Source organism: Camelus bactrianus, chromosome 3 (assembly GCF_048773025.1).
Source record: "Camelus bactrianus isolate YW-2024 breed Bactrian camel chromosome 3, ASM4877302v1, whole genome shotgun sequence".
Classification (NCBI taxonomy): domain Eukaryota; kingdom Metazoa; phylum Chordata; class Mammalia; order Artiodactyla; family Camelidae; genus Camelus; species Camelus bactrianus.
In genome coordinates, this window is record NC_133541.1 from 94,321,563 (window position 1) to 94,348,228 (window position 26,666).

A 26,666-nucleotide genomic window follows, 5' to 3' on the forward strand; every position below is an offset into this window, starting at 1 on the left:
TTGCCTTCATTAAGGGAGCATTAGGCCCACGTGGCATCAGGGGCTCACCTCACAGCCCAGTCCCTCCTCCAGCAGATCAGGGACTCTGGGCTGCTGGGGCAGCCCCAGGGTGCCCTCTGGCTTGGTCTGGCCTGTCTGGTGCTCGCCCACCAGCAGTCCCAGCTTGGGGCCCCGACAAGGTACTTCCTTTGCTTCCCCTGGGGACAGGTAAAGGCCCTCTGGGACCCTTGGTGACAGTCACATTGTGTCTGGATCCCTCTGCTTGCCAGGTGTATTTATTTCTCCATATACTTCATCCTCCTCACGAACAAAGATTTACCAAGGGCTTTCCAGGTGCCAGACTCCCTGCTAGGCATGAGCATAACACTTTCTGGCCTCATGAAGCCTGTGGACTAATGTGGGCCGGATGACAATAATGTGGCAAAGAGTGACGGAGGCAGGGAGGGAGGGTCTGGGAACACACAGAAATCTTCATCATCACCGTCTCACCTCCATCACTGACCTGCCTGGTTAGTGACTACTTAGCACTTACCATATACAAGGCACCATTCTAATCACTTTACATGCATTATCTCATTTAGTCCTGAGTAACCCTGTGTGGTGGTTATTATGTGCATTTTACAGATAAGGAACTTAAAGCTCAGCTTAACCTCTGGTAATGACCTTTCCAAGATCACACAGCTAGTAACATGGCAGAACAAGGATTTGAACCAGGTCAGACTCAGTCCACACTCAACCACCAGGCCACAGTCTTGTTACTGTGTAGAGATGAACCCAGGCCCATTGGCACACAGAGGAAAGTGTATGGATTTTGGTAGAGGGAAGAGAATTAAGGAAGACTTCCTGGAGGAAGAGACCACTGAGCTGGGACTTGAAATTCAGGGAAACCCATTGTGGGGACAGTGAGAATCTCCTTTCTAGAGAGTGCTGATGAGTTGCAAAGTATGTTTAGATGCATGAGACTCTTTTGGAATCAGGCATTTGGGTTCAGCTCTGGTTCTCCCACCTGCTGGCTGTGTGACTTATGTTAGCTACTTAACTTCTCTGAGTTTCAGTTTTTTTCCATCTGTAAAACTGGGACATAATACACAGTGCTGACATATGATAAATGTTAGGTTTCATTTTGTGCGACTTGAGTAGTAAGACTTCATTCCTAACTAAAGCGATATTAACAAGTAAAAAACCATTCATATGGCACAGTCACTTTGGCTGCAGGGCCACATAGCAAGCTCACGTCGAAGCCTCCTAGGAGTCCCTCTCTCTACTGGAGATGAGGAGAAAGCACCTCCACCTCTGTCCTTGGGAGGGAGTGGTGAGACAGCTCCTCTGTCTTCCAGTTTCTAATTCCTCTTTTGGCGCCTCCAATTTAGCCATTTTATGCCTTTGAGCAAATGAAACACCAAGGGCAGTGAATCAGTTTTTTCTGCCACTTGATTTGCAAGTCATGTGTGAAGGAACCAGTTTCTCTCCCTTTGGGGTTAGGGGAGTCATCACAGGATAGACTTAGCCTCAGCCGACACTGAAACCAGTGCACAGGTAACTCTTACTCTCCAAAACTCAAGAGCCAAATAGATACAGGTAAAATTTTGGATAAACCCCATGCTATGTGAAATTTCACTACTCCCTATCCCAAAGTCAGGAACCAAACGAAGCAAGGTAAACCAGTATCCTCGCCAGCGGAGCTCCCTGTCTGAACTCACCCCACACAGATAAGCAGTTAGTCAGACCCGGGGAGGGATAGCTGCCGTTGTTTTATTTTACCATCCTGTTCATCGCAGGGTGGCTGTGAGGGCTGACTTAAGATAATGTGTCTGGCACAGGGTCTGGTCTGTGCAGGCATCATACATTCTGGAGGATAACGGCCTGCAAGGTGAAGCTGCACCATCCTTTCATTATGCAGCAACAATGGCAGAAAAACAGCTGTAAGTTCACCAGGTGACCACCTCCTCTGTTTTCCAGAGTTGCCCTCGATACAGAAGTGTTGCAATAGTCAGATTAAATTGCTGTTTTCCCTCCTGCTTGCCTGGATCTGAGGGAGGGCGTCTGACTCCCACGGTCAGCTCCCTGCTGACCTCCTGACATGGGTTCTCCTCCTGCACACTATGTATCCGTGATCCAGGAATGCTCACACGGGAAGCCCTTTATCCTGCACTGTTAACTGCACAAATCCTTCCTTCACATACCAGCACATTGCTCTCATAGGATTAATTAAAAGGACAAGTATCTTTCTAAAAAGCAGAAGAAACTCATAATGAATTTAAAGCAAGAGAAAGATCCTCATTTAAACAACATGTTTTTCCCGTGATCCCAACCCAAGCATCCAGAAAAGCGTCAAAACATGCATTATTGAAAAGATTTTTAAGCGAGCAACTTTTAGATTAATTTCTGGCAATGAACAGACAGGGCTGGCATGCATCTTGTTCACCAGTGACCCTGGAGCCCGGGTCTCTGCCTCACAGCAGGGACCACTGGTTCTGTGGCTTTTGTGGGGCAGGGTCAGAAGGAAGGGTGGAAGGCACGTTCCGAGAGGACGCTATGTCTTTAGTTCCTAGATCAGCCTGTGATTTGGAAAGCCAAAAGCAACCGGACGAGAATGTTCGGGTGATAGATGGAGGAAGAGAGAGAGGCCACCATCGCATTTCACTGCCATCAGTGTACCGAGATGGGTGATTCACAGCCTTTGCTCCTTCTAACAGAAAGAGGCTGAACTGACTTCCATGGCTAAGGGAACTTTTCCTGGGGAGGGTCACCTGTTCTGCGGAGCCAGGAGGAGGGTGCAGCCCCACCATGAACCAGCTCAAATGGGCATGGCAGCCGCCAGCCCTGAGATTGGTGGCATTGCCCTCAGCCAGCTGAAGACAATGGCAAACACCAGCCCAGCTGCAGTGAGGTCAGCTGCATAAGAAGACATTCGGGAGACCGTCCCTCCTTCCCTGGCTCAAACACTAAAATCTTGTAAACACAATCCACTTCTCCAGGGAAAAGGCCTCCAAACCCATCCTTAAATAGAGCAACCGAGTATGTGCCAGGAGTCACCCACAGACCCCACCCTGCCTGGTACCCAAGGATCCTGGCAAAACAGAAACTGAAAAATACAACTTTAAAGTCTCAACCTTTGCCAACTCCAGTTTTGAAAATTAAATCCAAAATATTGTTGCTGAAACGTTTGAGATATTACTTTCTGAGTTTTAGTGAGGTTTCTTTAATGCCACTGATTTCTGGGTAATAAGTTGTCCCTCTATGTCTCATTTCAATTACTATTTAACATTCACTGAACCATACATCTATTCCCAGAGCGATGGGAATTTAGCTTAGAGTTCCTGTGACTTTGAAAAACCACTGATCCCATGTGCTCCGAGTGGCCGAGTGTTGGGCCTTTACAGTCGGGTTAACTCATTTTGCGGCTTCCTTAATGGCTGTGAGTTTACATTTTATGGCATATCTATTATTTGGGTTGAGCTGTGATGAATGGTTTGGCTGCCTGGTTCAAAACAAGTCCAAGGCGACAGCAGAATCTAGTTTGCTTTAAAAATGATGATTATAAAGCTTTTCAAATAATAATCCAGGAAAGAGGGAAACAGCACGTTTCTCTGCATGAGACCTATGGCTGGAGGTGAAGAAGATGACTCCTCTTCTTTTCCACGGGGAGCTCCTGCTTATAAGGACCTTCATCAGGGAGGCCTCGTCTTTCATCAGGGATGCTGCTGTTTCCTCGAGAGCAGAGCCAATGGCTCCTGTTTGGCCCCAGACTAGTTCCCAGGAAGCAGGCTCATGGGTCAGAGGCTTCTGTGGCACCAGGTACCAGGAAGGGGCCTGACCAGCGCCATTCTCTGCATGATGATGCCATCATGGGACATCTGAGTGGTGACAACCTTAAAGCCCAGCCTTGGCCCTGGCTCTTCAGAGGCACTGATCTTTTCCTTCACTCCTTTTGCAGAGGGGCCTGAGCATTTTGCAGACAAAGCATTGCTGGGAATGTCTTAGAACTGTCCCCAGACAGCATGCTGCTGCTTCCCTAATGGGGGGGCTGCTTGCCCTGTCACCTTCCCCGACGTCTGCTCTTTTCTGGTTCATGATCTGTGAGATAAGCATCATCAAGGGGGATCAGTTCAGGGAAGGTGGATGGAAAGGATATTTCAGGGGGTGGATGCTGAGGAAGGAGGGGAGGGAGAGTCTTTCCCAGAGTGTGCAGGTCTGTGCCTAACATTGGGCAATCCTGAGGGAAAAAATGGCCTAGCCCTTCTGCAGCACCTGTGTAAATTTCTATGTTGTAAATACTCCCACTGTGGCTGATTGAAAGCTACTGACTGTTTAACTGTTTGCCTTGCAGAAGTCCTGAAAAATCTAACAATCGCCTCATAATTGAGCTAGGTCTCCAGAGTTGCTGATACTTCCGTACATTCTAAAATTTAGAGATTTATTTCAGGGAGTAAGCTCCTCAGTCCATAAACACTTCCCACAGCAGATGGAGCCTTTCAGGCATTCACACCTAATTATGAATCACTACCTGTAGGTAAGAGTTTCAATGGAGGCAGGAAAGAGGAAGATGGGGAGCCACACCCAGTCACTGTACATCAAGCAGAGCCCTGCAAATGGGGGTTGAACTTTGGTCCTGGGTAATAGAAATAGAATAGACACTGCTGTGGAAAGGCACCTTGTGCGTCAAACTCACGGACATTTTCCACAAGGAAGAATCACACTCGATTCTCTCCTCTGAGGGTATATGAGTACCTCTCCTAGCTGCCACAAGACCCCTTCTTGCCAACAAATCACGAGGGCTCCTTCTCAGGCCTTGTGAATATCGGGGATAACAACAGCACACAGAGGTGTCAACACGAAGCAGGAATGTCTTCCTGAAAAATGGAACTGCAGGCACAGACTGGGGTCAGGGCCGAGGATGCCCGGACCTGTAGTTCAGAGTACTCAGGGCACCCTGGGGATCTCATACCTGCTTCCCCAATTTCCAGGCCTGCAGTTAGGAGCTGTGAGCTTGCAGGTCATGTCCAAGTGCGCCTCACACAGGGCACACACACTACGTGCTTTAAGCAGGGCCTGAATGCTGTTTGACATAAAGGGCTTCATCTCCTTGGTACCTCTTGTCTTGAGTTAGGGCTCTGCACCGCCTTCCCTCTCCTCTCTGCTGACCTTGTCTGAGTTATCTGGGGCTCATTCTTGCATTTGCATCTCTCAGAAGCCCTGTCCCAGCTCCAGCTGTGGCTCACATGTGGTCATCTTTGGAGGAGCACCTCAGGGAGATGACCTAGGTCCTTAAGTCATCCTACCAGGGCATTGTACGCACCAGTGACCCCAGCGCAGGCCCACTCCGAGCACCTCCTCTATTTTCACATAGAGCATCTCTCTTCTCTCTTCTCCCTTCTCCAGGGATTCCCCTGCCTCTCTTCAAGCTGGATCCTCACTCTCCATCGTCCTTATTAGTGACTTCTCCCTCTCCTACCTGGCCAAGCCTCCAGGATCCTCCTGCAGGATCTGCCCCCAGGTGCAGTTCCCCGACGGGGCCGCGGCACTATCTGAGGATATCCTAAAATCTGCTCCCTCCACACGCAGTCATGGAATCCCCCAGAGATCAGAAGTGCCCTCCCAATCATGCTGAAATCTCAGTCCTGGGTTCCCCACACAAAAGCAGCAGCGAGAAGAGCCCTTATCCAAAGGGAGCAGAGTCAGTCCCCCCTCTCCCACCCACCTTACTCTTTTCTTAAAACTCAGGCTTATTGCAAAACAAATTCAACTGCATTCACCTATAAAAGAAAGCAACCTTAGAAATAACCAAGGACAGACTCCAGACCCTTGACATCATTTTGGTGTGGGACCTGTGCCCACCGGGAGCCCCAGCTGGGGCCTGACTTACGGAAGGCTGTGTAGAACTCGTGGAGGGTCAGGGAGCTGTCTCTGTTGTAGTCATCAAATTGCAGGAGGTCGTCTGGCGAGCACCCCAGGAAGTCCTCCTCCAGGTCCTGCCCCTCCAACACGTGCTGTGGGTGAGAAGGGAGCAAGGCCAAAGCCAGGAGTGAGTTCAGAGCTGTGGGCATTGTTGGTAAATGGCTCAGGCCAAATGGGACTGTGGTCACTGGCCTGGTGGGGCAGGAGGGGAGAGGACTCCAGCAACAGCTCAGAGGGCCACGGTTGATGTTTAATAGATGAAAAAACAGGCTCAGAGAGGGAAGGGGCCTTCCTAAGGTCACACAGTGATTGGGGCTGAGTAGGGATTAGCATTCAGGTCTTTTCCCTGTCTGGGCAAACAGACACCATGGTCTGAGATGTGAAGGATCCTTGCAGTCACCTGGTCTACCCCTTCGTGCTATAGATAGGGAAAGAGAAAAGAAGGCACCTGATCAAATAACCCCAGCAAACAGTGGCTGAACTCAGCAGCTCCCAGCTGTGTAGAGCTGGACAGTCCCTGCTCCATCAGTGCACCCCTCCCCACCCACTACCAGTCCTCACCAACCTCAGGGCAGTGCCTCCTAGCCACAGCACAGCCCACAAAAGAGGAAGCTGCCATTCTGCTGACCTAGGCCTAGCCCCCATCTCTTCCTGCCTTCTCCTGCCAGGAACGCAAACCACCACCCTTGGGATTCTGTCTTGGGGACCACGGGCAGGCCCTTGTGAAGTCCTCTCAGGATATGGCCTGGACTGCAGGGCTCAGAGGCCCCCCAAGCCTGACCAGTCACCTTTTGGTGTATGTGTCTGGAACTAGAGTCCTGCAAGGACAATCTCAGAAGAAAGAAAATGATTTTATTTTACTTGGTGGGTGAGGGGAGGGGAATAAAGGCATTTTCTCTTTACTCAACAGTCTCAGCTGGGCCTGCTATATTAAAGGCAATTTAATGTGATAATGTTAAAAAAAATGACCCTTCACCCAGCAAGTAAGAGTGTTCGATAAAAGGGAGATCAACCATAACGCCCGAAATCAATCTTCCAAAGATGAAAATTTCCCTTTGTCTATTTCTGCATTGGAAATTGATTAACTTTTCATATGATCAACACGTTTTTCCCTGACGCCTCTGACTCAGTGTCAAGGAAAGGCCCCCTTTAGCAGGGCCCTGCTTGGCAGATTTATGAAATGGACTTTAAATACATTAAATTTTAAAGAGGAAATCATAGTCCAATTACCACGCTTGTTAATGGCTTCAGGTGCCTTGGGGCACTTCCCTGCCAGGTTAGAGCAACGTGCCCAGGAAGGTTCTGTTTACCTGGCAGCTACCCAGGAATCATGTGGGCCAGGGGTGCCACAAACCCCTAGCTGCCTCTGTCCAGGGCGAGTCAAAGCTGCCAGCCCTTGGTGCACCCCACACAGCCTGCAGGAGGGGAATGGCCATATGGCTCTTCCTGCAGGTAACTGTAACTAACAGGACCTGGCCCTCCCCAGAGCAGCATGGGTCAGCTGTGGGTCCCTGGCACTGCCCCCTGGGGTCTTAGCCATAGCTGGGGGCTGAGGGCTGATGGAGGTGGTGACATGCAGGCTGGCCTGTGCCTGGGAGGCCTCCTGGGGCACAGGCCTTGGATGGGTTTGCATGTGTTGCCCTGGTGTGGGTGAGTAGAGTGAGGTCTGCAAGTGTCTTAGGATCCCTGGTTTCCAACGTGCTCCCTGCAAGCAGGCTCTGGACTGGCTGGACTCGAGAAGGGGACCCTGTGTGGTGAAATGTCTGGGTGATTGCTCAGTATTGAGGTTTTGTGGGTACCTGCTGTCCCCACAGACCTTGAGGGGATCAAATGGAGTCTTGGGGTGGGAGCCCTCCCCCATGGTGCCCCCTGTACTGGGAGGACAGCAGGTCCAGATTTGTACATCTGCCCTCCTGGGTTTTGTCTGAGTTCATCATGTCCCAGGCAGCGCACTCCTCAGGCAAGGTGCTTGATTTCTTGGATTCGGGGCTTCCTTATCTAAAAATATCTGTGAAGTGGGATAACAGTAGCACCCACCTCAGAGCAGAGGGTGGCTGAAATGTTCAAGGAGGAAACAGTGACAACAATAAAGGTGATTACGATACTAATGATAATCACTGTCACCTACTGAGAACGTACGCCGTGCAAGCAAGCAGGCTGGGCCGTGGGCTGCTGCCGCCTGGACGTCGCAGAGTGGCAAGGTCCAAGGGGGCGAGGACCTGGGGATGTCCGGGTTACCGCTCCAAAAGTGTGTGGTGGAAATGAGCCTGCTTCCTTTTAACCTTCCTGCTGAGGCAAGTGAAAGACTCAGGAAGAAAAGACTTATTTCCTAATGAAAACATCAGAGCCCAGCCCCGCTGAAGTGTTTTGCCAGCTAGCTGAGAGGGCCTCAGAGCTTGTTTGTAAATATTGGCTAAATGTGGCTGGTGGGAAGGAGACAGCGACATGGTTCTGTTTGTCAGATATTCTCAGAGGGTTGAACAGGCGCTCTGACTCCCGGGAGACGGCTTTTTCCTGCAGGAGCGGGGCCTCCTCGGCGGCTCGTTACAGAGTCAGTTACAAAGGACTCTCCCCACGTGGCTCTCCCGCTTCTCTTGGTCCACACACTGCATGGAACACCTCATTCCTCTGCAATGTGATTTCCACCGCGTGCTATACCCACCTGGGCCAGTTCAGAGCTGCTGAGGTGGCCGTCCCCATCTGCATCCAAGTCCTTAAACAGAGATTCCACCAGGAGGCGCTTCTGGGAGGCAGGGTCTTGTCTGCTGCCCCCTTCATGGAGCGGCTGCAGGCGGGTCTGCAGTGCCAGAAGGACCTTCTTCAGGCGGGCATAGTTGGCCATGGTGCATGGGTCACCTGGAAGAGAAGATGGGGTTATTGCAGCGAGACTCCTCCCTCAGTATCCAGAGAACGTCCATCCACCCCACCCATAAACAGTCACTGGGCACCCACTACGTGTAGTGCAGGCTGCACCCGGAGTAGATGGGGCTGGTTCATCATCTGCCTACCAGTCCATCCCATAAATATTTACTGAGCCCTGGATACATGCTACATATGATGCAAATGCTGGAAAGAGCCTGTTTGTTCATCTTGGAAATGTTTCTTGAACACCTACTCCATGCCAGACACAGTGATGCCAGACGGAGGGGACATTTGTCGGGGGAACTCCCATCGGCAGCCCCACAGCTGCCTGAGGAAAGCCGGCCCCAATTCCATTTCGTAATAGCTCGTCTTTGCCTTAATCCCACCTTAAAGGCTGCTTTGGAATCCTTGGCCTCGTAGACGAGGGAGGTCTAGTTAACAGGACTAATAAGCCCTGCTTACAGTAATTAGGTACACTCCCAGAGCTGGAGTACTTAAAAATGGACATGTGTACACAAGCCTACGACCAAGAAACAAAAGGCAGCTTTAAGAAATTAAAATCGAGGCACCACAGCCCATTACTCTTAGGCCTTTTATCACAGGTGTGCTCGCTTCGCAGCATCAGAACCACGCAGCGTTTTAGCAAATGAGGCCTGGGATGCACCGCGACGTGACATAGTTTATCTTGCTGGTAACGGGCCACGAGGTGTTTCCTTGCAGGACTGCACCATGAATAGGGGCTGCCAGGCTGTTAGCAGAGCAGGGCATCCCCTCCAGCCCCACTTCCTAATCTCCCGGGATGGAGTATGTGCTTCCAGCACCTGGCTTGGCTGAGTCCTAGAGAACAGGTGTGAGCTCCTCCCCAGCCATTCCAGGACGAAGCCTGTGCGCTGTTGGGAGGGGAGTGTCTGGGGTCTGGAGTTTTTCCCCTTAATTCCAAGGCCAGCTCTGGGCACCAGCTAATAACTCAGGGTTGGAGAGTCAGTATAAAGCACTGAAGGAGAGCACTGGCTCTGGAGTCCGCCAGGCTTGAGTCCTGGCTGTGCAGACTGAATGTGTACCTTGTACAAGGTGCCTCAGTGATTTCATCTGTGAAGTGGGGAGAACGGTGCCGCCCATATAGGGGTGTTCGGAGAGTTGAATAAGATATACATATAAAAGGCACAGCACTGACTTGGCACTGAGTAAGCGCTCAGAAAATCATAGCTCCTCTCTCCCTTAGTTATTGGAACCGCATTTGCTGAAGAGCAAGGAACTGGGAAGCTGCTTGGTGCAGAGAGGGCTAACGGGGAAATCTGTTTTCTCTGCCTCCCTCACCGGACAAGCCTGGACGGTCCAACCACTTTCTCTTGTGCTTTTTTGTGTTTTGAAATTTTCTACCCACTTGTGGTCAATTGATTCTTGTCAGAAACAGATGCCCGTTACCATTTCCTCCTGCATGTTTATTTAGAAAAAAAATCAATTGCTGTGTTCAATATAATCAAATCTATTTGTTCTCTGAGAGTTTTCCTGCTCTGACAAGACCAGCTCGCTCTTCCCCCTAAGCTTGCTGGCATCCCTCTTTGGCCAGGTAGGATAGCCATTCCTGGAAGCGCTTAGGGTCCCCAGTTGGCAAACGTGATTCTTAAGTCCATACCGCTGCACAGTGTTGCAAATAGTGGCTTTGTCCCACGATAACACGCTCCCACCCAGGGGAAGACATGGTAGGCCACGTCTGGGCCATTCTCCTGAGCCTACATAAAGGTCAGTCTGGGGAAAGGATGAGAAGAGTTTTGCCCAAATCTTGTCCCCTAGCCTCCAAGGGGGTGAAACCAGTCCTGGCCTATGGACAGAAGTGGGATGTGGTATGTGAGTGAAGACAGAAGCTCTGGTGGATATGGTGATCGAAGTCTCTGGGTGGAGGATCCCAGGGACCTGGGCTGGAGGGCCTGTCAGGCTTTCCTGGGGACAGGCATTCATGCCCAGAGGCCGGGGAGCCTGTGCACACAGTGGATGGATATGGGGCTGATAGGAGGCTCGACTCAATGCTAGCATACAATTAGGCTCCACACTAAGAACACAGTCCAGCAGGGCCACCCGAAGGATGTGCCCCACCAGGTCAGATGGGCAGAGGCATCTCATCCTCGCTGGTCCTCCCAACCAGCCCCCCATCTTCCTTATAGCCCTTGGTGGGCCCAGATCTCCTCTGAGCTGCCTGCTGCCCTGGGCCAGGGGTCTGCAGCTAGACAGCACTTCCCACACTGGCATCCCAGGAGAACCATGGAGGTGGGTCCTGCTGGGTGGGTTGCGTCAACCTCCCCAGGCTCTGTCCCCATTACATTCCCAGAGCTCACTGTGAGTTCACTGTGGCTTCTCTACCTTGGCCACTTCCTAGCACATGCCTCCTGGTCAGGAAGGAATGGACATGATCAGAAATCAACTTGGGGGAATGGGTGGGTGTCCCCCGTCTTCAGGGCCAGCTCCTTGAGTCCCTGTTCTGGCCTCCTGCTAGGGCCAGACCACCAGCCTCGCCCTTCCCTTCCTGTTACCAGTATTGACTCACAAACTCTGTGCCCGATGCTGGGTGGCACACTGAGGATACGATGGGCTTCCCGCCCTGGGCATCAGAGGGCCCATGGAGGGAGAGCTAAGGAGGCCAGGGTGAAGGAGGTCTCCCTAAGGATGAGACCTGCTGGATGAGGGTTCTGTGGGAGGAGGTGGCAGAGGGAAGGGAGTGCCAGGCTGCAGGGATTGCAGGGGCAAAGCTGGTGGCACCGTGTGCCTGGAGCCCCAGGGAACCTGGTGTGTCTGGGCTGGAGCGAGGTAGAAGGGGGCACAAGACAAGGCCAGAGGGAAGTATGGAGTTGAGTCAGGAAGCCAGGCCCTACAGATCATGCTTTGCAAAACTTCCTCTGTCCTTTGCTTTACCGAGCACCTCACTGTGCCTGGTGACTGCTGGACTTAGGGGTCCTGACATACATCGAGTGGCTCCTGGAAGAGAATCTGAAATCCTTCTTCATCCCAGGAGCAGTTGTACTTTATGTGAGTTTCAGCCTCAAATAGTTAAATCATTGGCCCAACGTTCCTGAGCTCCTCTAATATCCCTCCAGCTCTGGAGGGTCCATAAGCACCAGAGGAAAGACACCGTAATGGTGGCATTTCTGCACCGGTGGAGATGGGCACTTTAGATTCGAAAATCCAAACTCCCTCATCAAGTTCTTAGATATTTCATCTCCAGCAAGGACTGCCCTTTCAAAAAAAGCCTTCCCTCTTGGTTTCCAAAATGCATAGCTTCTGAGCTAGGCACGTAAAAGCACTAGTTTACTCAGTCCCAGGTTCAATTTTTCATTCATGATCCCCCCTCATCACACAGTGGGGTCAGACGAAGTAGCTCACAGAGGTGGAGCGTGGACATCTGTGAACCTGCCAGAGCTGGTCTCTAGCTAAAGGTTCCTACCCTACTGCCAGTTTTAAACCTTTATCTTATTGCAAAGGAAACATATATTCATCAAAACAAAACAAAACAAAACAAAAAAACCCAAAAAATCACTTGGAAAGTGCAGGTGAGTATAAAGAAAGAAAACAAATCACCCACAATCTCCCTCCCAGAAACTGGCTGGAGGTGAAGCCAGGTCCCCTGCACAAGTGACCCTGAGCTGTGAGTCCAGCCCTGGCTGCCTTGTCAGCTGCTCAGGCCAGAGGCCCCACCTACACAGCCTCTGTTTTCACACCTTCCTCTTCCTTTACTCGATTTGGGCAAGAGCTTCAGTACCCAAGGGCCTGGTCCTTCTCATGGTCACGCAGGTCATCACTATCCACCCACCTGGCCAGCCCACCAGGAGACGACAAGCTGAGGGTGGAGTGAGAAACGACTTCAGCAGCACTGGCTCTGCGAGCGAGCGTGCTGCCCTGGGGGTGGGGGTAGGGGTCACCCTGGGGGTGGGGGTAGGGGTGGCATTTACCGCTCCCTCCAGGGCTGTTTACCTGAATCTCCACCCGGCTTTCTTTTCCTGCATTGTGGCTGCTGCTGAGACATGGCCCGATCTAAACTGGCATCCCCCCGCTTCAGAATTCTTGGTGCTCCTCCCCTTTGGAGGGAAGGTCCCTGGAGGGGGGACGGCAGAGGCCTAGGGACCACAACACTCCTCCCAGGTGCCCCCACCATGGGGGCTGATGATGACGATGGTGAAAAAGGCAACACCCAGCCCAGCCGGTCCTGGGAGCCTGGAGCCAAGGACTCTATGGCCTGGCCTCACTCTTGATCCAGGGAGGGTGGGGCTTCCAGAGACTGGAGAGGAGGATGTTTGTGTATGATGCTGAGGTCTGTGCCCTGAACGAGCTCACCTGGGGCTGCCCAGTCGGGACCTGTAGGAGACCTGCTGCATGTGTGGGCAGGACTAAGGATTTGTACTAACCACATGCTTGGAAAGTCATTGAGTGTATCCTTTGTATCTTGGTGGTTTCTAGGTAAAGAAAACTTTGCTTCATTATAACATGGGGATTGTTGGGTCTCCCTGGTGAGCTTGGCCAAGTCAAAGCCTTCTGATGAGGCTTGGAGAGTCCCAGGGAAAATGCCTGCAGACCCAGCGCTCACCGTGCTCTGATCAAATCCGACAACGCAGGCCTGCTGGTGCCTTCTCCTGGGCTCTCTCCCCTCCTCTTCTCTCTGTTCCTGTGGGGCTCGCTCAGCACCCTCCCACTCACACAGAGAACCGCCTCCCTCCAACTTTCTCACTTGTCCTCCCTATACCTATGGAATGTTCTTTTGTGCGAGACTTGGACCTGTCTTAGTTTGGGCTCCTGCAGAGCAGCCTCTGAGAGGAGGACGGAGGGTGAGCAGTGCCTTTGGGGAGGATCCTAAGAAGTGCAGGAAGGAAGAAGGGAGACTGGGGAGGGCGGAAGGCCAACACAGGGTGGGGTGCCACTGAGGGCGCCTGGAGCTCAGCCTGTGGGACCTTGGAGAGATGAAGTTGAGCACAACACGTAGCTGCTCCACTGAGATCCCAGGGGGCAGGGTGCCCTTCCGCCAACTTCCAGCCCTTGTCGGCTGAGGGTTGCTCCCGGGGCATAACCCCCGTCTGATCCAGCACTTCTGGCCTCCCCAAGTGAGGCCAGGCTGCCCTCAGGCTGACGATGAGGTTGGATGCTATTTACAAGTGTTACCGGGAATAATCCACCAAAGCTGCACGGAACGTCTGGGTTGACTGCGGGAATCTGGATGGGGTGTTATCAGCGTCTGTTACATCCCTCTGTGGGACTGCAAGCTCCAAGCCGCTGGGACGGCACTGGACAGACAAACATGTGGCATTACAGTGTTAAATGCTTGTGAATGTGGTTAAGAAACCAGTCCTGTGGCTCCAGGGCAGAATCATTAAGAAGCCAGGGTGACTTTCCTGGGGTCTTAAGGGGGAGACAGACTTCTTCAGAGGCTGCCACGTCCACCTGACACCAACTCCACTTGTAACAATCATGGCAAGCTGGACAGAGCACTGGACAGGAGTCAGGAGACCCTCTGGCCCGGTCTTTGAGCGGCTGTGAGTCCCTGACCAATTCTTACTTTAGAATGGAGGCAATAAGAGCTCTGACCACCTTACAGGGTCCTGACATAACAGGAGGTGTTAGAGGACTTTACAGCGTCCACGTGGCCAGGAGAGCCTGAGGGCTTCTTTGTATGAACAGGGCTCGATGCCCCAGCTGAATCAGGGCCTGGAGCACTTGCCTTTGTCCCCGTCACTGATGCCCAGCGCCTGGCACAGGAGGCCACTAAATCAGTGAAGCCTTCCTCCCTCCCTTCCCATCTCCGGGAACATTTCTGCTCTCAGGGATCGAGGCTCATGTCCCGGTCAACCTGACCATGATGAGAATCCCCAACAGGCCCGTGGAAGGGCCCAGCCACCCTCCTGCCGGCTGGGCTGCCCTCTGTGTGGTGGCGCCGGCCCCGCGCGACCAGCCCCCGGCCCTGGCCTCAGGCTTCCCGCCGGCACGCGTGTGTGGGGCTCCTCCTGCTCACAGACCAGGCCTGTTCTGGCAGATAAAATATTGATCAGCCTGCTGAGGGGCCCACAGTGTGATCCTATTTTCATGTCAGAACTTGGTAATGAACCACATTTATCAAGCCTGTTCTCCACGAGAAAGGTCAGCCGCAGATCTGGCTAAGCTGTTATGACACCTCATTAATCTAGTTCCCTCCATAATTGTCCCTCTTTGAAGATTCTAATGTTCTCCTCTTCCCGCCACACTCTCTCCACTCCGAGGGAGGTTATTATAGTGGAAACACAGGCACACCCGCATTTAATTTTTTGAGCCAAGAGAGATAGGAAGCAGGTAGCAGCCTCTGGAATTAAACGTCCATCAAGGGCACACTTTCTACTGCAAAACAAAGAGAAGCGAAGGAGACACTGAATATTCCATCAGCCACGTGTGCCCCTGCCAGATTGGGCCTCAAAGGGATGGTCTTTACTCTGTGGCAGGCAAAGCTTCCGGTCCCAGGTGTGGGAGGGGCTGCTCGCTCCCAAGAGTCAAGGGTGTACCACGTGGGCAAGGTGGGAGATGCCAGCCAGGCAGCTGGGAGCTCAGATTCTAACCGAGAGAGACAGGCTGTGTGGTCAAGGCCCCAGATAGGCCCACGTCCTGGATATGAAGGCACCTGGAGGCAGGAGAGGGGGTGATGGAGACACCTGGCACCAGGAAGGGAGGAGTGGTATGGGGGACTGGAGAGAGTCTGTCTCTGCTTGCCTCCCTCTCCAACATCTCACCCCCATCTAAAGAGTTCCTGGCGTGCTGCCCCATTCTTCTCTGTCTCTGCACTGTCCCTAGGCATCACCCTGTTACTCCCATACTGTTGGGGTCAGGCTGCCCTGTTACATGGGAGCCCCTCGAGGCCTGCGCCTTGTCTTGCTGCAGAGGTGTGACCCCAGCCCCCGGTCCAGGCACCTGCATACAGAAGGTGCTCATTAAATGTCTGCTGAATGGATGACAGTGGAATCTTGGTGGAGAAGGGCTGCAGCCCTGCCCTGAGGAGAGGACAATCCCAGCCATCCTGAGCCACAGTGACGGAGGTCTGGAACTCTGGAGAGGGCTGGGGGCCTATGTCATCCATTGTATCAGCTCCTGGAAGTACGGGGTGTACGTGAGATATGGGTTTGGAGGGGCAGCTCCAGTGTGTGGTACATTTAGCTGGGGTGTGTGTATGGACGCTACCTCACTAGTGGGGCACCCCAAAACCTGCAACAGTGGCCAGAGTGAAATCTGGCATGGCCAGGTAGGGGGTGGTGAGGGGAAGGTGGTTGTGAGCCACAAAGGGGCGGCTGTCCCGTTAGACATTGGGTCCCATGGAAAATGGCTTGTCTGAACCCCTCTGGGGGGCACATGCAGCTCCTGAGGCCTGCCTCTGAAGAAGAGGAGGATGAAGAGTTCTGCCCTCTGGTTCCACCACCGGTCAGGACAGCCCTGCAAAAGGACAGGCGGGGGGCCTGTGCTTGTAACAGCAGCCCAGGTGGGAAGGCCTTGAGGGTGAATTCAACCATGGCACAGCTTCAGGAAAGGTCCAGTTCCATACCGAGGCTCTGATCAGTAACTGAGCACAGAGCTGACCCTGGCGATCCTCTGTGCTCCCAGCAAGAGCTTTAAACATGGGTAGAATTTTGAGGGGTCATGATGGGGGATCCCAAGGCCCCCACGAAGACCCCACCCCTGATGGCTTCCACCGTGCTGGCCCTTCCCTCACCGGGGCAGCCCTGCACTTCCAGAGTCCCCTGCAAACCCAAACTTCCAGGACAGGGGACTGCAGGGCACAGGTTACTCGACATCACAAACTCCTCTGCCGTTAGCAGAAGCCATCCCTCTTGGGGATGGATGTGGGCTAAGGAGCAGGTGGATGGGAAGGAAGGAAGTGCTGGGTAGGGGCTGGCGGGCCATGCTCTGAGACGCCAGCATGCGGGGGATGGGGGGACAGGGACCGGGGATGGGGGGGGGTGTGGAGGCCAGCTCCCTTCCCAAGCCATACACAGGCCCTCCCTTCAGAAGGCACACAGCAGCCAGCAGCACCCTGAGCCACACCCTCGAGACTCCAGTCCTTCCTGGACCTGGCAGGGAGGCCCAGCCCCTAGGCTCAGGTCCTGAGACCCTCACCTGGGAGAACCCCCAGAGAGGCCCAAGGGAGAGACCAGATGTGCCTACAATCTCTTGGCTGCTGTTGGGCCCGCTCATGAGTAGGCTCTTCCCAACCCCGACTGGAACATCAGCAGTCCTGTTTCCCACATTGTCCCCAGAGGGCCTGAGAAATAATGTTACTGCCGCAGACAAAGTTGCGATCTTCACCCCCAAAGCAAAAACTTAGCTTAATTGTCTGGCACCAGCATCGCAGCTGAATGCGGTTGTATTACACGGCCTCAGTTGCAGTGCACCAATCTGAGGTCTATTTTGAAGCTGCTAAGCCGAGCAAAGAGCAAGATGCATTTCACTCCCCGGTCTAATTTATGAGCCGCCGTAACTTTATTCGAGTTTAGCTTAAGAGGAACAGATGTTTAACTTGATGTAAATTCATGAACGTTAACAATCTTTCTGCTGCCATTTCTGGGAAAATTTAATTAACAATAAATGGCAAAACCAACGGGCTTATCTTTAGGATACATTTTCACTAATACAATGTAGTTTTACTGATGGTGTTGATCCAGCCACAAAATTCTGAAAATTTCTGGAGATTCTTACACACACATGATACGTTTTCCTTACAATCCCCAAACAGACACAAACAGGTGTCCTCAAAGGCATGGCACCTGGTGACTGCCTGCTGGCTGTCCCCTGGGGCCTGTGACTTCTGAGCAGATGAGTCACTATCGCCACACTCAAGCCTCCTGGGGAGGTATTTACCCCGTGGCTTAAGATGCAGCTCCTGGCCCCTCCCACTACCTGCAGAAAGCAGCCTGCAGAGTGGCTCCCACGTACCCATTCCTGGAAGGCCCTTTCTTTAAGTCTGACTTTTCTGCAAGGCCCAGCTCCAAGGAGCTTCTGCCTGCTCCAAGCCACACACTCTTGTTTAGCCTTTGCCTCTGCTCATCTTCTCCACAGACTGTGACTTTGCACGTCCTGTGTTGAGCGTCTTCAGTCTCTTAAAGAACTGGCCTTGGACTATAGTGGGCACCATCATGGGCCACGAGGGCTAGCTGCTGCCAGCCCATAGTTTAGGGTGCTGGGCTTGCCTCCCACCTGCCATCACTCCAGGATCCACCTGAGTCCCCTCCTCACTCACTAGTCCCAACCCCACTCCCAACCACATGCCTACCACACTCATTAGCAGCCCTTTACTGTCCCAGACTCCAAAGAGGGCCGCAGCATCAGGCTGACCAACTGTTCTTGCTCAGCGTTCCCTGCTCTTCTTCCTGGACTGTCCTATTTGTCACTCCAGCATCTGGAATGTTCTGGGTTGAAGGTATAGGGTCCACTTTGGGCCCACAGAGAGGATATGGACATCAAAGGCTCCACCTGGCCTTCTGAGCTGCCTGGCCCAACACACACCATGCAGACCACACCCCCCCTTCCCCAGCTGCTGCACAAGAGCAACTTCCACTCAGTTGCTGGGTGGAAGCAACCACCTCAGCCTGCGCCTGAATTCGCGGACGAAACCTCATCTCGATTTTCACCCAGCATCAGGTAATTTAAATGAACAGAACCACCCAGAGCTTTGCTAGATAAATGGTACATTTGCTCATGAATGCCTAGTTCTATTGATGTTGCTATACAATCTGCCGTTTGACATTTACAATGCTCTCTTCCATTCCTATTAGAGAAAGCAAAATTGGTTGGATTCCTGGGAGAGGGATCCACATAGACTTTTTAAGGTTGACTGGCACATGTATCAGGTGGCCCCCGAGTGAAAAGATAATGTTTGAAAACTTGAATAAATGCTAAAGCCCTCCCAGCATTAAGAACTTTAGTTTTTACTCTTGTGTTCCTGGGAAACCCATATAACTTGGTTCCCTACCAAGTCATCCATGCTTTCTAGAAGGAGGACACTGACTCCTTACAGACTCCGGCTCCTCCACTGCCCCATCTGGAAGCTCAGTCTCCTGCCCGCTCCCCACACTGCCCTCACCAGCACCGAGTGGAGAAGCAGTAGTGCTGGACCAGGGGGCGGCCACTGGAGTGGATGAGGGGGAGACAGTGGGCACCACCCCTCCTCTGGAATTTCATCAGTTTTGTTCCTGAGAATTGCGTGGAGGCCCCAGCCCTCCAAGCAGCTAAACAAAGGGAAGAATCCTGCTACTCAGATGTGGAAAATTCAGCTCCTCAGGGGTCGATGATGTCCAGAAATGCTGCTGCTTTGAGCTTTGAGCTTTGAGCTTCTGTGGTCTTTGAGTGGCCACTGAGCTGAGGGGGACCTCGCCCAGAGACACAGCAGGGTCTGAGGCTGCTGCTGGCTCAGTGAGTGCCTGGGACCAGACTCCTGGAGCCAGGGTGAGGCTGACATTCAGGCAAAGTGAACACTTGGCTCTGTGTGAACTCACAACACAGGAGAGGAGCTCTATAAATGATCCCAGGAAGGGGCGGAGCTATTCCCAGCACTTAATGGGTGGGGCCGGGGACCTTAGGGATCCCGCTCTTTGTAGTACAGTCCTGCCCAACAAACCTTTGCTGGGCTGGCATCTCATACAAGTTTTCAGATGTCCCGCTGGACGGTCACGGAGTGAAAGATCTAGTCAGTCACTGTTTTCCTGTTCCTAGAACCTAACATGATGTTACACACAAATTATTTGCCCGCCAAGGTTGGCAAGGGTTTTCCAAAGAGGCACCTATGCTGTATATTATAAATTCGGTTTTCAACTTTATCAAGAATTGTTCACCATTTTGGAGACTCACTCCTCTAGATGCAATGTCACTTGAGTACTCAAACTGTCAACCTCACATGCCTGTCACAGGCTACTTCTGCCGCCTCTGTGTTCACAGGACCCACGTGCCAGGGCTGACGTCTGACACTATGAGTCGGTGTGTGTAGCTGGTGTCCAAACAGTTACACACTGAAAGGCATGTTTTATGCCCACGAGTTTTCCTATATTTTCCCTTTATATCCCAGTTCTGGTTAAGACACATATTCACTTCAAGATAATACAGGGATGTTATGGAATATCTGCTATGAAAAGGCGGCTTCGGGTCTGAGAGGGTTAAAGACAAATCATCTATGTGAACAACTAATATCTGGTTTCCCCCAACTTTTTTATTGTTGGGGAATAATATAAAACATAATATAAAATATACCATTTTAAGTGTACAGTTCAGTGGTATTAAATACCTTCAGAATACTTGCAACTATCACCATCATCTGTCTCCAGAACTCTTTCCATACGTAAAGCTGAAACTCTGTCCCCGTCCCCCTCCTCCCAGCCCCTCAGCCCCTGCAGCCACCATTCTTCTTTCTGTGTCTATGGCTTTGACTATTCTAAACATCTCAAATAAGTGGACTTGTACTGTATTTACCTTTTTGTCTCTGGTTTATGTCTCTTAGCATAACGTCCTCAAGGTTCATCTCTGTTGTAGCATGCGTCAGAATACCCTTCCTTTTTAAGGCTGGGTAATATTTCTTGTATGAGCACCACATTCTGCTCATCCACCCACTAGCTGATAGACACTGAGTTGCCTTCAGGTTTCACCTACTGTGAACGATGCTGCTATGAACATGGATGTATAAATGTCTCTTACAGATCCTGCTTTCAGTTCTTTTGCATATACACTCAGAAGTGGAATTTGCTTGTGATTCCAGAAGTAGAACTATTGAATCATATGGTAATTCTATTTTAAATATTTTGAGGAACCGCCATACCATTTTCTACAGTGGCTGCAGCATTTAATATTCCCACCAATAGTTCCTGAGGGTTCTGATTTCTCCATATCCTTGCTGACACTTACTTTCTGTTTTACGGATAGTAGCCATCCTAATGGGTGTGAGGTGGTGGCCTTTCTCCCGTTGACACTCCTTGGTTCTGAGATTTTAAAGGACAGTGGGAACATTGTGGGAGTCCACCTGAGCACGTGTGTGTAGCCTCGGGATGTGCCGTGTACACATGTGTACTTGTGCACAAGCCCAGCCTGTGAAGGCCAAGCCCAGGGAGACAGAGGGTGCAGGGTCACACCCCTTGGCCATGGACCCTGCCTGGCCCTAGGAAGGCGTGTCCATCCCACTGGGGACAAGTGGCCCCCTGTTTGCATAACCAGGACACACGGGACCTGCCTCCCTCCTTCTCCAGAACTGGGCTCTTTCCTGGCTCTGTTCTTGTGGGATGCCCCTGGGCAGGGCCAGCCGGTGAGGAGACTGGGATGGAGAGGACTCTGAGCTGGTGTCTCACATGCCTGGCACGGCCTGTGGTTCTCTCCTCTCCTTGGGGTTGTCTGGGGGTGTCTGCTCAGACCCAGTAATCCTCAGCTTCTGAGCCAAGCCAGAGAGCCACTGGCTTTTAAAGGCAACAAGCAGAGACGCTCCCCCTTGGGCATGAGGGGTGTGTGGACTGCAAATCGATGCCGTTGAACTAGGGTCTCCAGGAAAGAGCTGCCTACGTGGGAACACGTTCCCCATTTCCACCAGTGGATGCTTGCCTGGGCTCGTGGGATTATTTACTTTAGAAGGGAAGGTATTACAGGAAAACTGCCTGAGAATGGTCTCAGAAGCCAGGGTGTGCTCTAAGCTGGGGATTCATGACTTTCTGTAGGCTCGGCAGGAAATGGCATTTCAGACAGAATTACCTGAACAGAGGTTTTTAGATCTGAGATGACTCGGAGAAGTTTCCTGGGGTTTGAAGATTTATCCGAACCTCTCGGACTTGTATGATTGACAGCAAATCCCAGGTCAAAACAAAGCAAAACAAAACTCTACAACAACTCTGAGACAGAACAACAGCCTTTTGGGGCGAGCTTTGGGGTATTTCCAGGGCTTGAGCTGCCCAGAGGAGAAGAAGGCTCTCCTTCCCCGCATGTACGCAAGGATCTGGGGATTATCCACACTGGAAACCTAGCAAAATTCAGGCAGCCTGTGGAGGAAGCCCAGAAACGTTTGTCTCCGTGAAAGTCGGCTCCGGGCGGGATGTGTCTGAGCTGAAGGGGGAGGTCACAGGGGTCCTGGCTCCCGTCCAGACCCAGAGCCTGGCAATGAGTCGCCGGGAGCCGACAGTGAAGGGGGGGCAGTGGGGACTGAAGAGGAATCGAGGGTAGGGCTCCTCTGCTGCTCTGAAAGCCCCTCCTCCTCCAGCAAATTGAGTTATTCCAGACACAGCTCAGCCATATCGCTGTCTGCTCTGTTTGCTCCCCAAACACCGCAGTGGGATTTGCAGCTGCGCTGGCTCTCATTAGATTCACACGCTGGGAAATTGCTCAGCCCGCTCCTTGCTCTCTTTATTCCTAAATTCTCATCTCCCAAGAATGGCCTCCTCATTGCCTTATCCCGCATGAGAATGGATTTGGTGTTTTAAGAGGTCTCTGCACCCCAGGAGATGGGAGTGATAGGGACCCTCCAGGATTCTCCCAAGGAGGATGTCTACAGCCTGGAGCACACCTGGGGGCAGCCAGATGGGGCCACGGCTCGGGGCTCTTCACACCCGGCGCTGTGGGCAGGTGCCCTGTGTGCGTCCCTGTGGGTGAGGTTCTGTCTGCCTGTGCCGTGGGACTAGCATGCTGTGCCTCAGCCTCGGGGGATGCTTACCTGTCTCCTTTTGGGTTGGGCTTTGAAAATGGCATGTCAAAATTTGATGAAAAACTTCCTGTGTAAAAGGGCAAATCTGAGAAACCTGGTGAGGCTCAAAACCCTCCAGTTAATGATGCTAATGTTCCCTAATAAAAACAGGAGCTATCAGTTAAATAAGTCAATCAACTCTCACCTTGATTTGTGTTTTCCCCACTAATGGTGCTCTGTCTGATGAGTGTAATGTCCTGGTAAGATTTTTAAGAGCGTGGGGTATCCAGCAATTCTACTCCTGGGCATACATCTAGAGGGAACTTTAATTCAAAAAGATATATGCACCCCAATGTTCACAGCAGCACTATTTACAATAGCCAAGACATGGAAACAACCTAAATGTCCATCAACAGATGACTGGATAAAGAAGTTCTGCTATATTTATACAATGAAATACTACTGAGCCATAAAATAGAATAAAATAATGCCATTTGCAGCAACATGGTTGGTCCTAGACAATGTCATTCTAAGTGAAGAAAGCCAGAAAGAGAAAGAAAAATACCATATGATATCATATATATGTGGAATCTAAAAAAAAAGACAAACAGACTTATTTACAAAACAAAAACAGAGTCACAGACATAGAAAACAAACTTACGGTTACCAAGGGTGGAAGCGGGTAGGAAGGGATAAACTGGAAGCTCGAGATTTGCAGATACTAACTAATATACATAAAATATATAAACAATAAATTTATACTGTATAGCACAGGGAACTATATTCAATATCTTGCAGTAACTTATGGTGAAAAGAATATGAAAATTAATATATATATGTTCATGTATGACTGAAGCATTATGCTGTACACCAGATATTGACACAGTATTTTAAATTGACTATACTTCAATAAAAATGTATTTTAAAAAAAGAGCATGGGGTGAAATGCTCTGTCTTTCATTTCTTTCGCAGGCCCTTAGCCGTCTACACGGGGCCAGGTGCACAGAGGACACTGGATGAGAAGTCCTTACACATGCAGACACACACACACACATACAGCTGTAGGTTTGGGGTGCAGCACAGTGACATTTGTCCTGTGCCAGTAGCTCAGCCCCAGTCTTGTCCCCCACCCTGTTTACCTCTTAGAGACCCCCCCACAGCCCACCCAGCACACGTCATAGGCCACAGACCCTAAGAGCATGGAGTAAAGGCTTTGGCATCATGTGGTCCGGCCTCCTCCTTGTGTTGACATAGAAACTTAGGCCAAGGAACAGTAAGGGTCTAACTTGGGGCCCAGGGTGTTGGTGATGGAGCCAGGCTATCACCTGCCTGGCACGTTGTGCTCAAACTCTTGGGAACCTTTCCTGCCCCAGCTCCACCTTCCTTCTCTTCTGATTCTCTTCTGGCTCTTGAAAAGAAACCCCATGAGATGTAAGACACTCATGGGGACAGATTAAGGAGACAGATGGGGAGAGGATGACAGACGGTATTTTCTATATCACGAGGTGGGCAGTGAAACCCTGCCCAGATATGAGGACCTGTTCCTGGGTAAATCTCGCCCCCACACACGGCCTTTTCCGCCAGCAGCCTTAGCTCAGAGTCTCATCCAGTGCCTGGAGAAGCAGGGCACACAAAGGTGGGGACTTCCAGGTCCCCCAGTTGGGAGGAGTTGGCCGATGCCCAGGGCCCACGCCCCTTGGAGAAGACAGAGCCACACTCAGCGAGGGCGTCTCCACTTGAGCCAGAGGCTGCCCTGAGCCTGGGCGGTCTCTGAGAGTGATGGAAAACAAAATCTAGAAAGATCCATGATACAGGATGCCACTCAGACACAGAGCCGCTGGGGCAGAGCTGCTCTTGGGAAGGGGGAGTGGACCAGACAAGGCCTGACCTGAAATGCCCTGTGTCTGACCTGTGGGCTACTGGAAGGCCCAGGCCCCACCCAGGTCCCACCCCGGTCCCAGGGCATCCCCCAGGGCAGGAAGAGCCAACAGGAGATCTCTATTTCCTACTCCACTAATAATTATAAATGCTTCCATTCAGAAGGCTCTCCTCTTTGTGTGTAGAGCTATTGTAACTCGTGCTATTAAATTCCGAGGTAGTTGCTCTGTGTTCTAAGTGCGGTGACCACGTCACAGTCGGCCTGTGCCTGCTGCACTCGCTGGACCATTCTCTTCCATACTCACATGGAGCTGTTCTTAGCGCTCTGGCCTCTGCTCTCTTCCCCAGTGTACCTCCCTTCTTGGGGCCTCTGCTAAGTGACAGTGTTGACTTTTGTCACCAATCTGGTTTATCATGTCTTTTCTTTCAAAAGGCAACCTGCACAGGGTTACGCTTGGATGGGGACTTGAATGGGGCAGAGTGTGGGGCGCTTCCAGGTGCTGCTTATGAGATGTGTTCTCTGTGAAAATTCATTGAGCTATGCACTTATGATTTATGCATTTTCTGTCTGTGTCATACTTCAATAATATGCTTATTTAAAAGAGGCAACCTGACATCTCTCAACATCAGTTACCTTGGGAAGGGTCTTTGTCCTTGGCCAGACACAGACCTGGGTGCATGGAGAGGGAATGGGGCTCACAGGAGAGGGTCCGTGATGTGAAACAGCAGCAGATTGCCTGGTTCCTCAACAAACCCCCTGGACTGGGCATCCATGGGCCAGGTGCCAGGCTATCCACCTTCCCTGGAGGTGTGTGTTAGGTTCTCAGGCCTGGGTCTCTGGGGAGGGCGCTGGGGTGAGGTTTGCCGAGGAGCCTCAGGAGGAGGAATGGAAGAGGCCGAGGTCGGGGAATCTGCACTGTCTGGGGCATCCTGGCCTCACCCTCACCCTCAGCTCCAAGCTCAGTCCAGGAGCTGGACAGGCCCTGTGAGCAAGGCTCTGAAACACCCTCGTGTGCAGCCTTGGCTCACGTCATCGGGGCTGGCTGGCAGCGGGCGGCTCTTGGCTCAGCGGTATTGCTATAGAGACAGGCCGTTCTCCATGAGAGTTGGCCCCTGGCATCAGAGTGGCCTCCTTGGAGGCCCCTGAGCACAGAGAGCTGGTGGGTAAGGTCCGTGGAGTGTCTTACAGACCACGCCCTGTCCTGCTCTGCCTCGTCTTCCCCTCCTGGGCTCCCAAGTTTGCAAGGACTGAAATGAGGGCCCCAAAGCCCTGGCTATTTGGCTCATGTGGCCCAGAAGTGGGCATCAAGGATCCCCTGCTCAGACAGGACTGGGATGGACCCTTCAGCAACCTCCCATCATGGTCCAACTGGGCCCGACTCACCAGCCGGACGGACGGACAGCATGGCTGGCCCTGCATGGCCTCACCCTCCTCTCCCCAAACCCCTCCCTGTCAGGGTGCTGGCCTGCCTGGCTGGGCCCAGCTCCAATCTCCTCTCCTGGAAAGCCGTCCCTGGCCAGCTCCCCTCTCCCTTTCTGTGGCCAGCAGGGTCCAGACCCTGTGTCCGACCTCCAGCATTAACTGCCCTGGGGCACCAACTTGCTTTCCTGTGTGTGGTGCTGCCTGCCAAGCAGAGGGCCTGGTGTGCCACAGAGGGAGCTTCAGCAGCAGGAAGGAGGTGCACCCTCTCTGGGTTCTGCACCCAGCATGCCCAGGTGGGATGCCCAGTCGCCGGGGACGGACTAATTGGTCCTAAGCAGCATGACATTCAGATAATTTACACCGGGGTAGTAGAGGGCAGTTTACTCCACAGCGGGAGATAATTTATAACCGTTCTGAATGTCTGCTTTGGCAGAGATGGGCAACCCCGTAGTTCACCCCTGCTCTGTGAATTCACAGGGACATGAATTACTGCTGGGCTTACCGTAACTCTGCATCTCAGGCTGAACATCGGCCAAAGGGGCACTGGGCAAAGAGCTCTGAACCCCCAAAACTGGGTGGCAGCCCCTCTCATCTGGAGGTCCCAAAAAACACGCTGGCATCCTCCCCAGCAAAGCTGTCCAGCTGAGGGAGGAGGAAGGAGTGGAGGGAGTGTGGAACGAGCACAGCCAGCCCTGAACAGGCCTTGGGTCCTGTCCCTATTTACTCAATAGATGTGCACTGACACCCCTTTGTACTTGGGGTGTGGGGGTGCCAGCCTTGGGCCAGGCAGTGGGGAAGAGAGAGGACAAGGCACAGGCCCTGCTCTCCAGATGGCCAGGACCTGAAAAGACAAGCAGCACGGCCAGGCTGCGTCCTTCCCTCCTGCGCCGGCACGCCCGGTCCCACCTACAGACCCGCTGCACAGGCTCCTCAGGCAAACCTCCCACCAAGGGACACCGTGCTTGCACTCTG

The 26,666-nt window shown here is 52.2% G+C and overlaps 1 protein-coding gene across 6 annotated transcripts in view; it reads right to left on the reverse strand.

Moving 5' to 3' along the window:
• Positions 1–26,666, reverse strand: part of FSTL4 (follistatin like 4) — a 467,332-nt gene that overhangs the window by 116,842 nt on the left and 323,824 nt on the right. For all 6 annotated transcript variants that reach the window (XM_074360665.1, XM_074360663.1, XM_074360667.1 and 3 more), the window contains 2 exons: positions 8,561–8,754; positions 5,867–5,990 (listed from right to left, as the gene is read on the reverse strand). In XM_074360665.1, the coding sequence (XP_074216766.1) occupies positions 5,867–5,990; positions 8,561–8,754 (318 nt within the window). The remainder of the gene's footprint in view (positions 1–5,866; positions 5,991–8,560; positions 8,755–26,666) is intronic.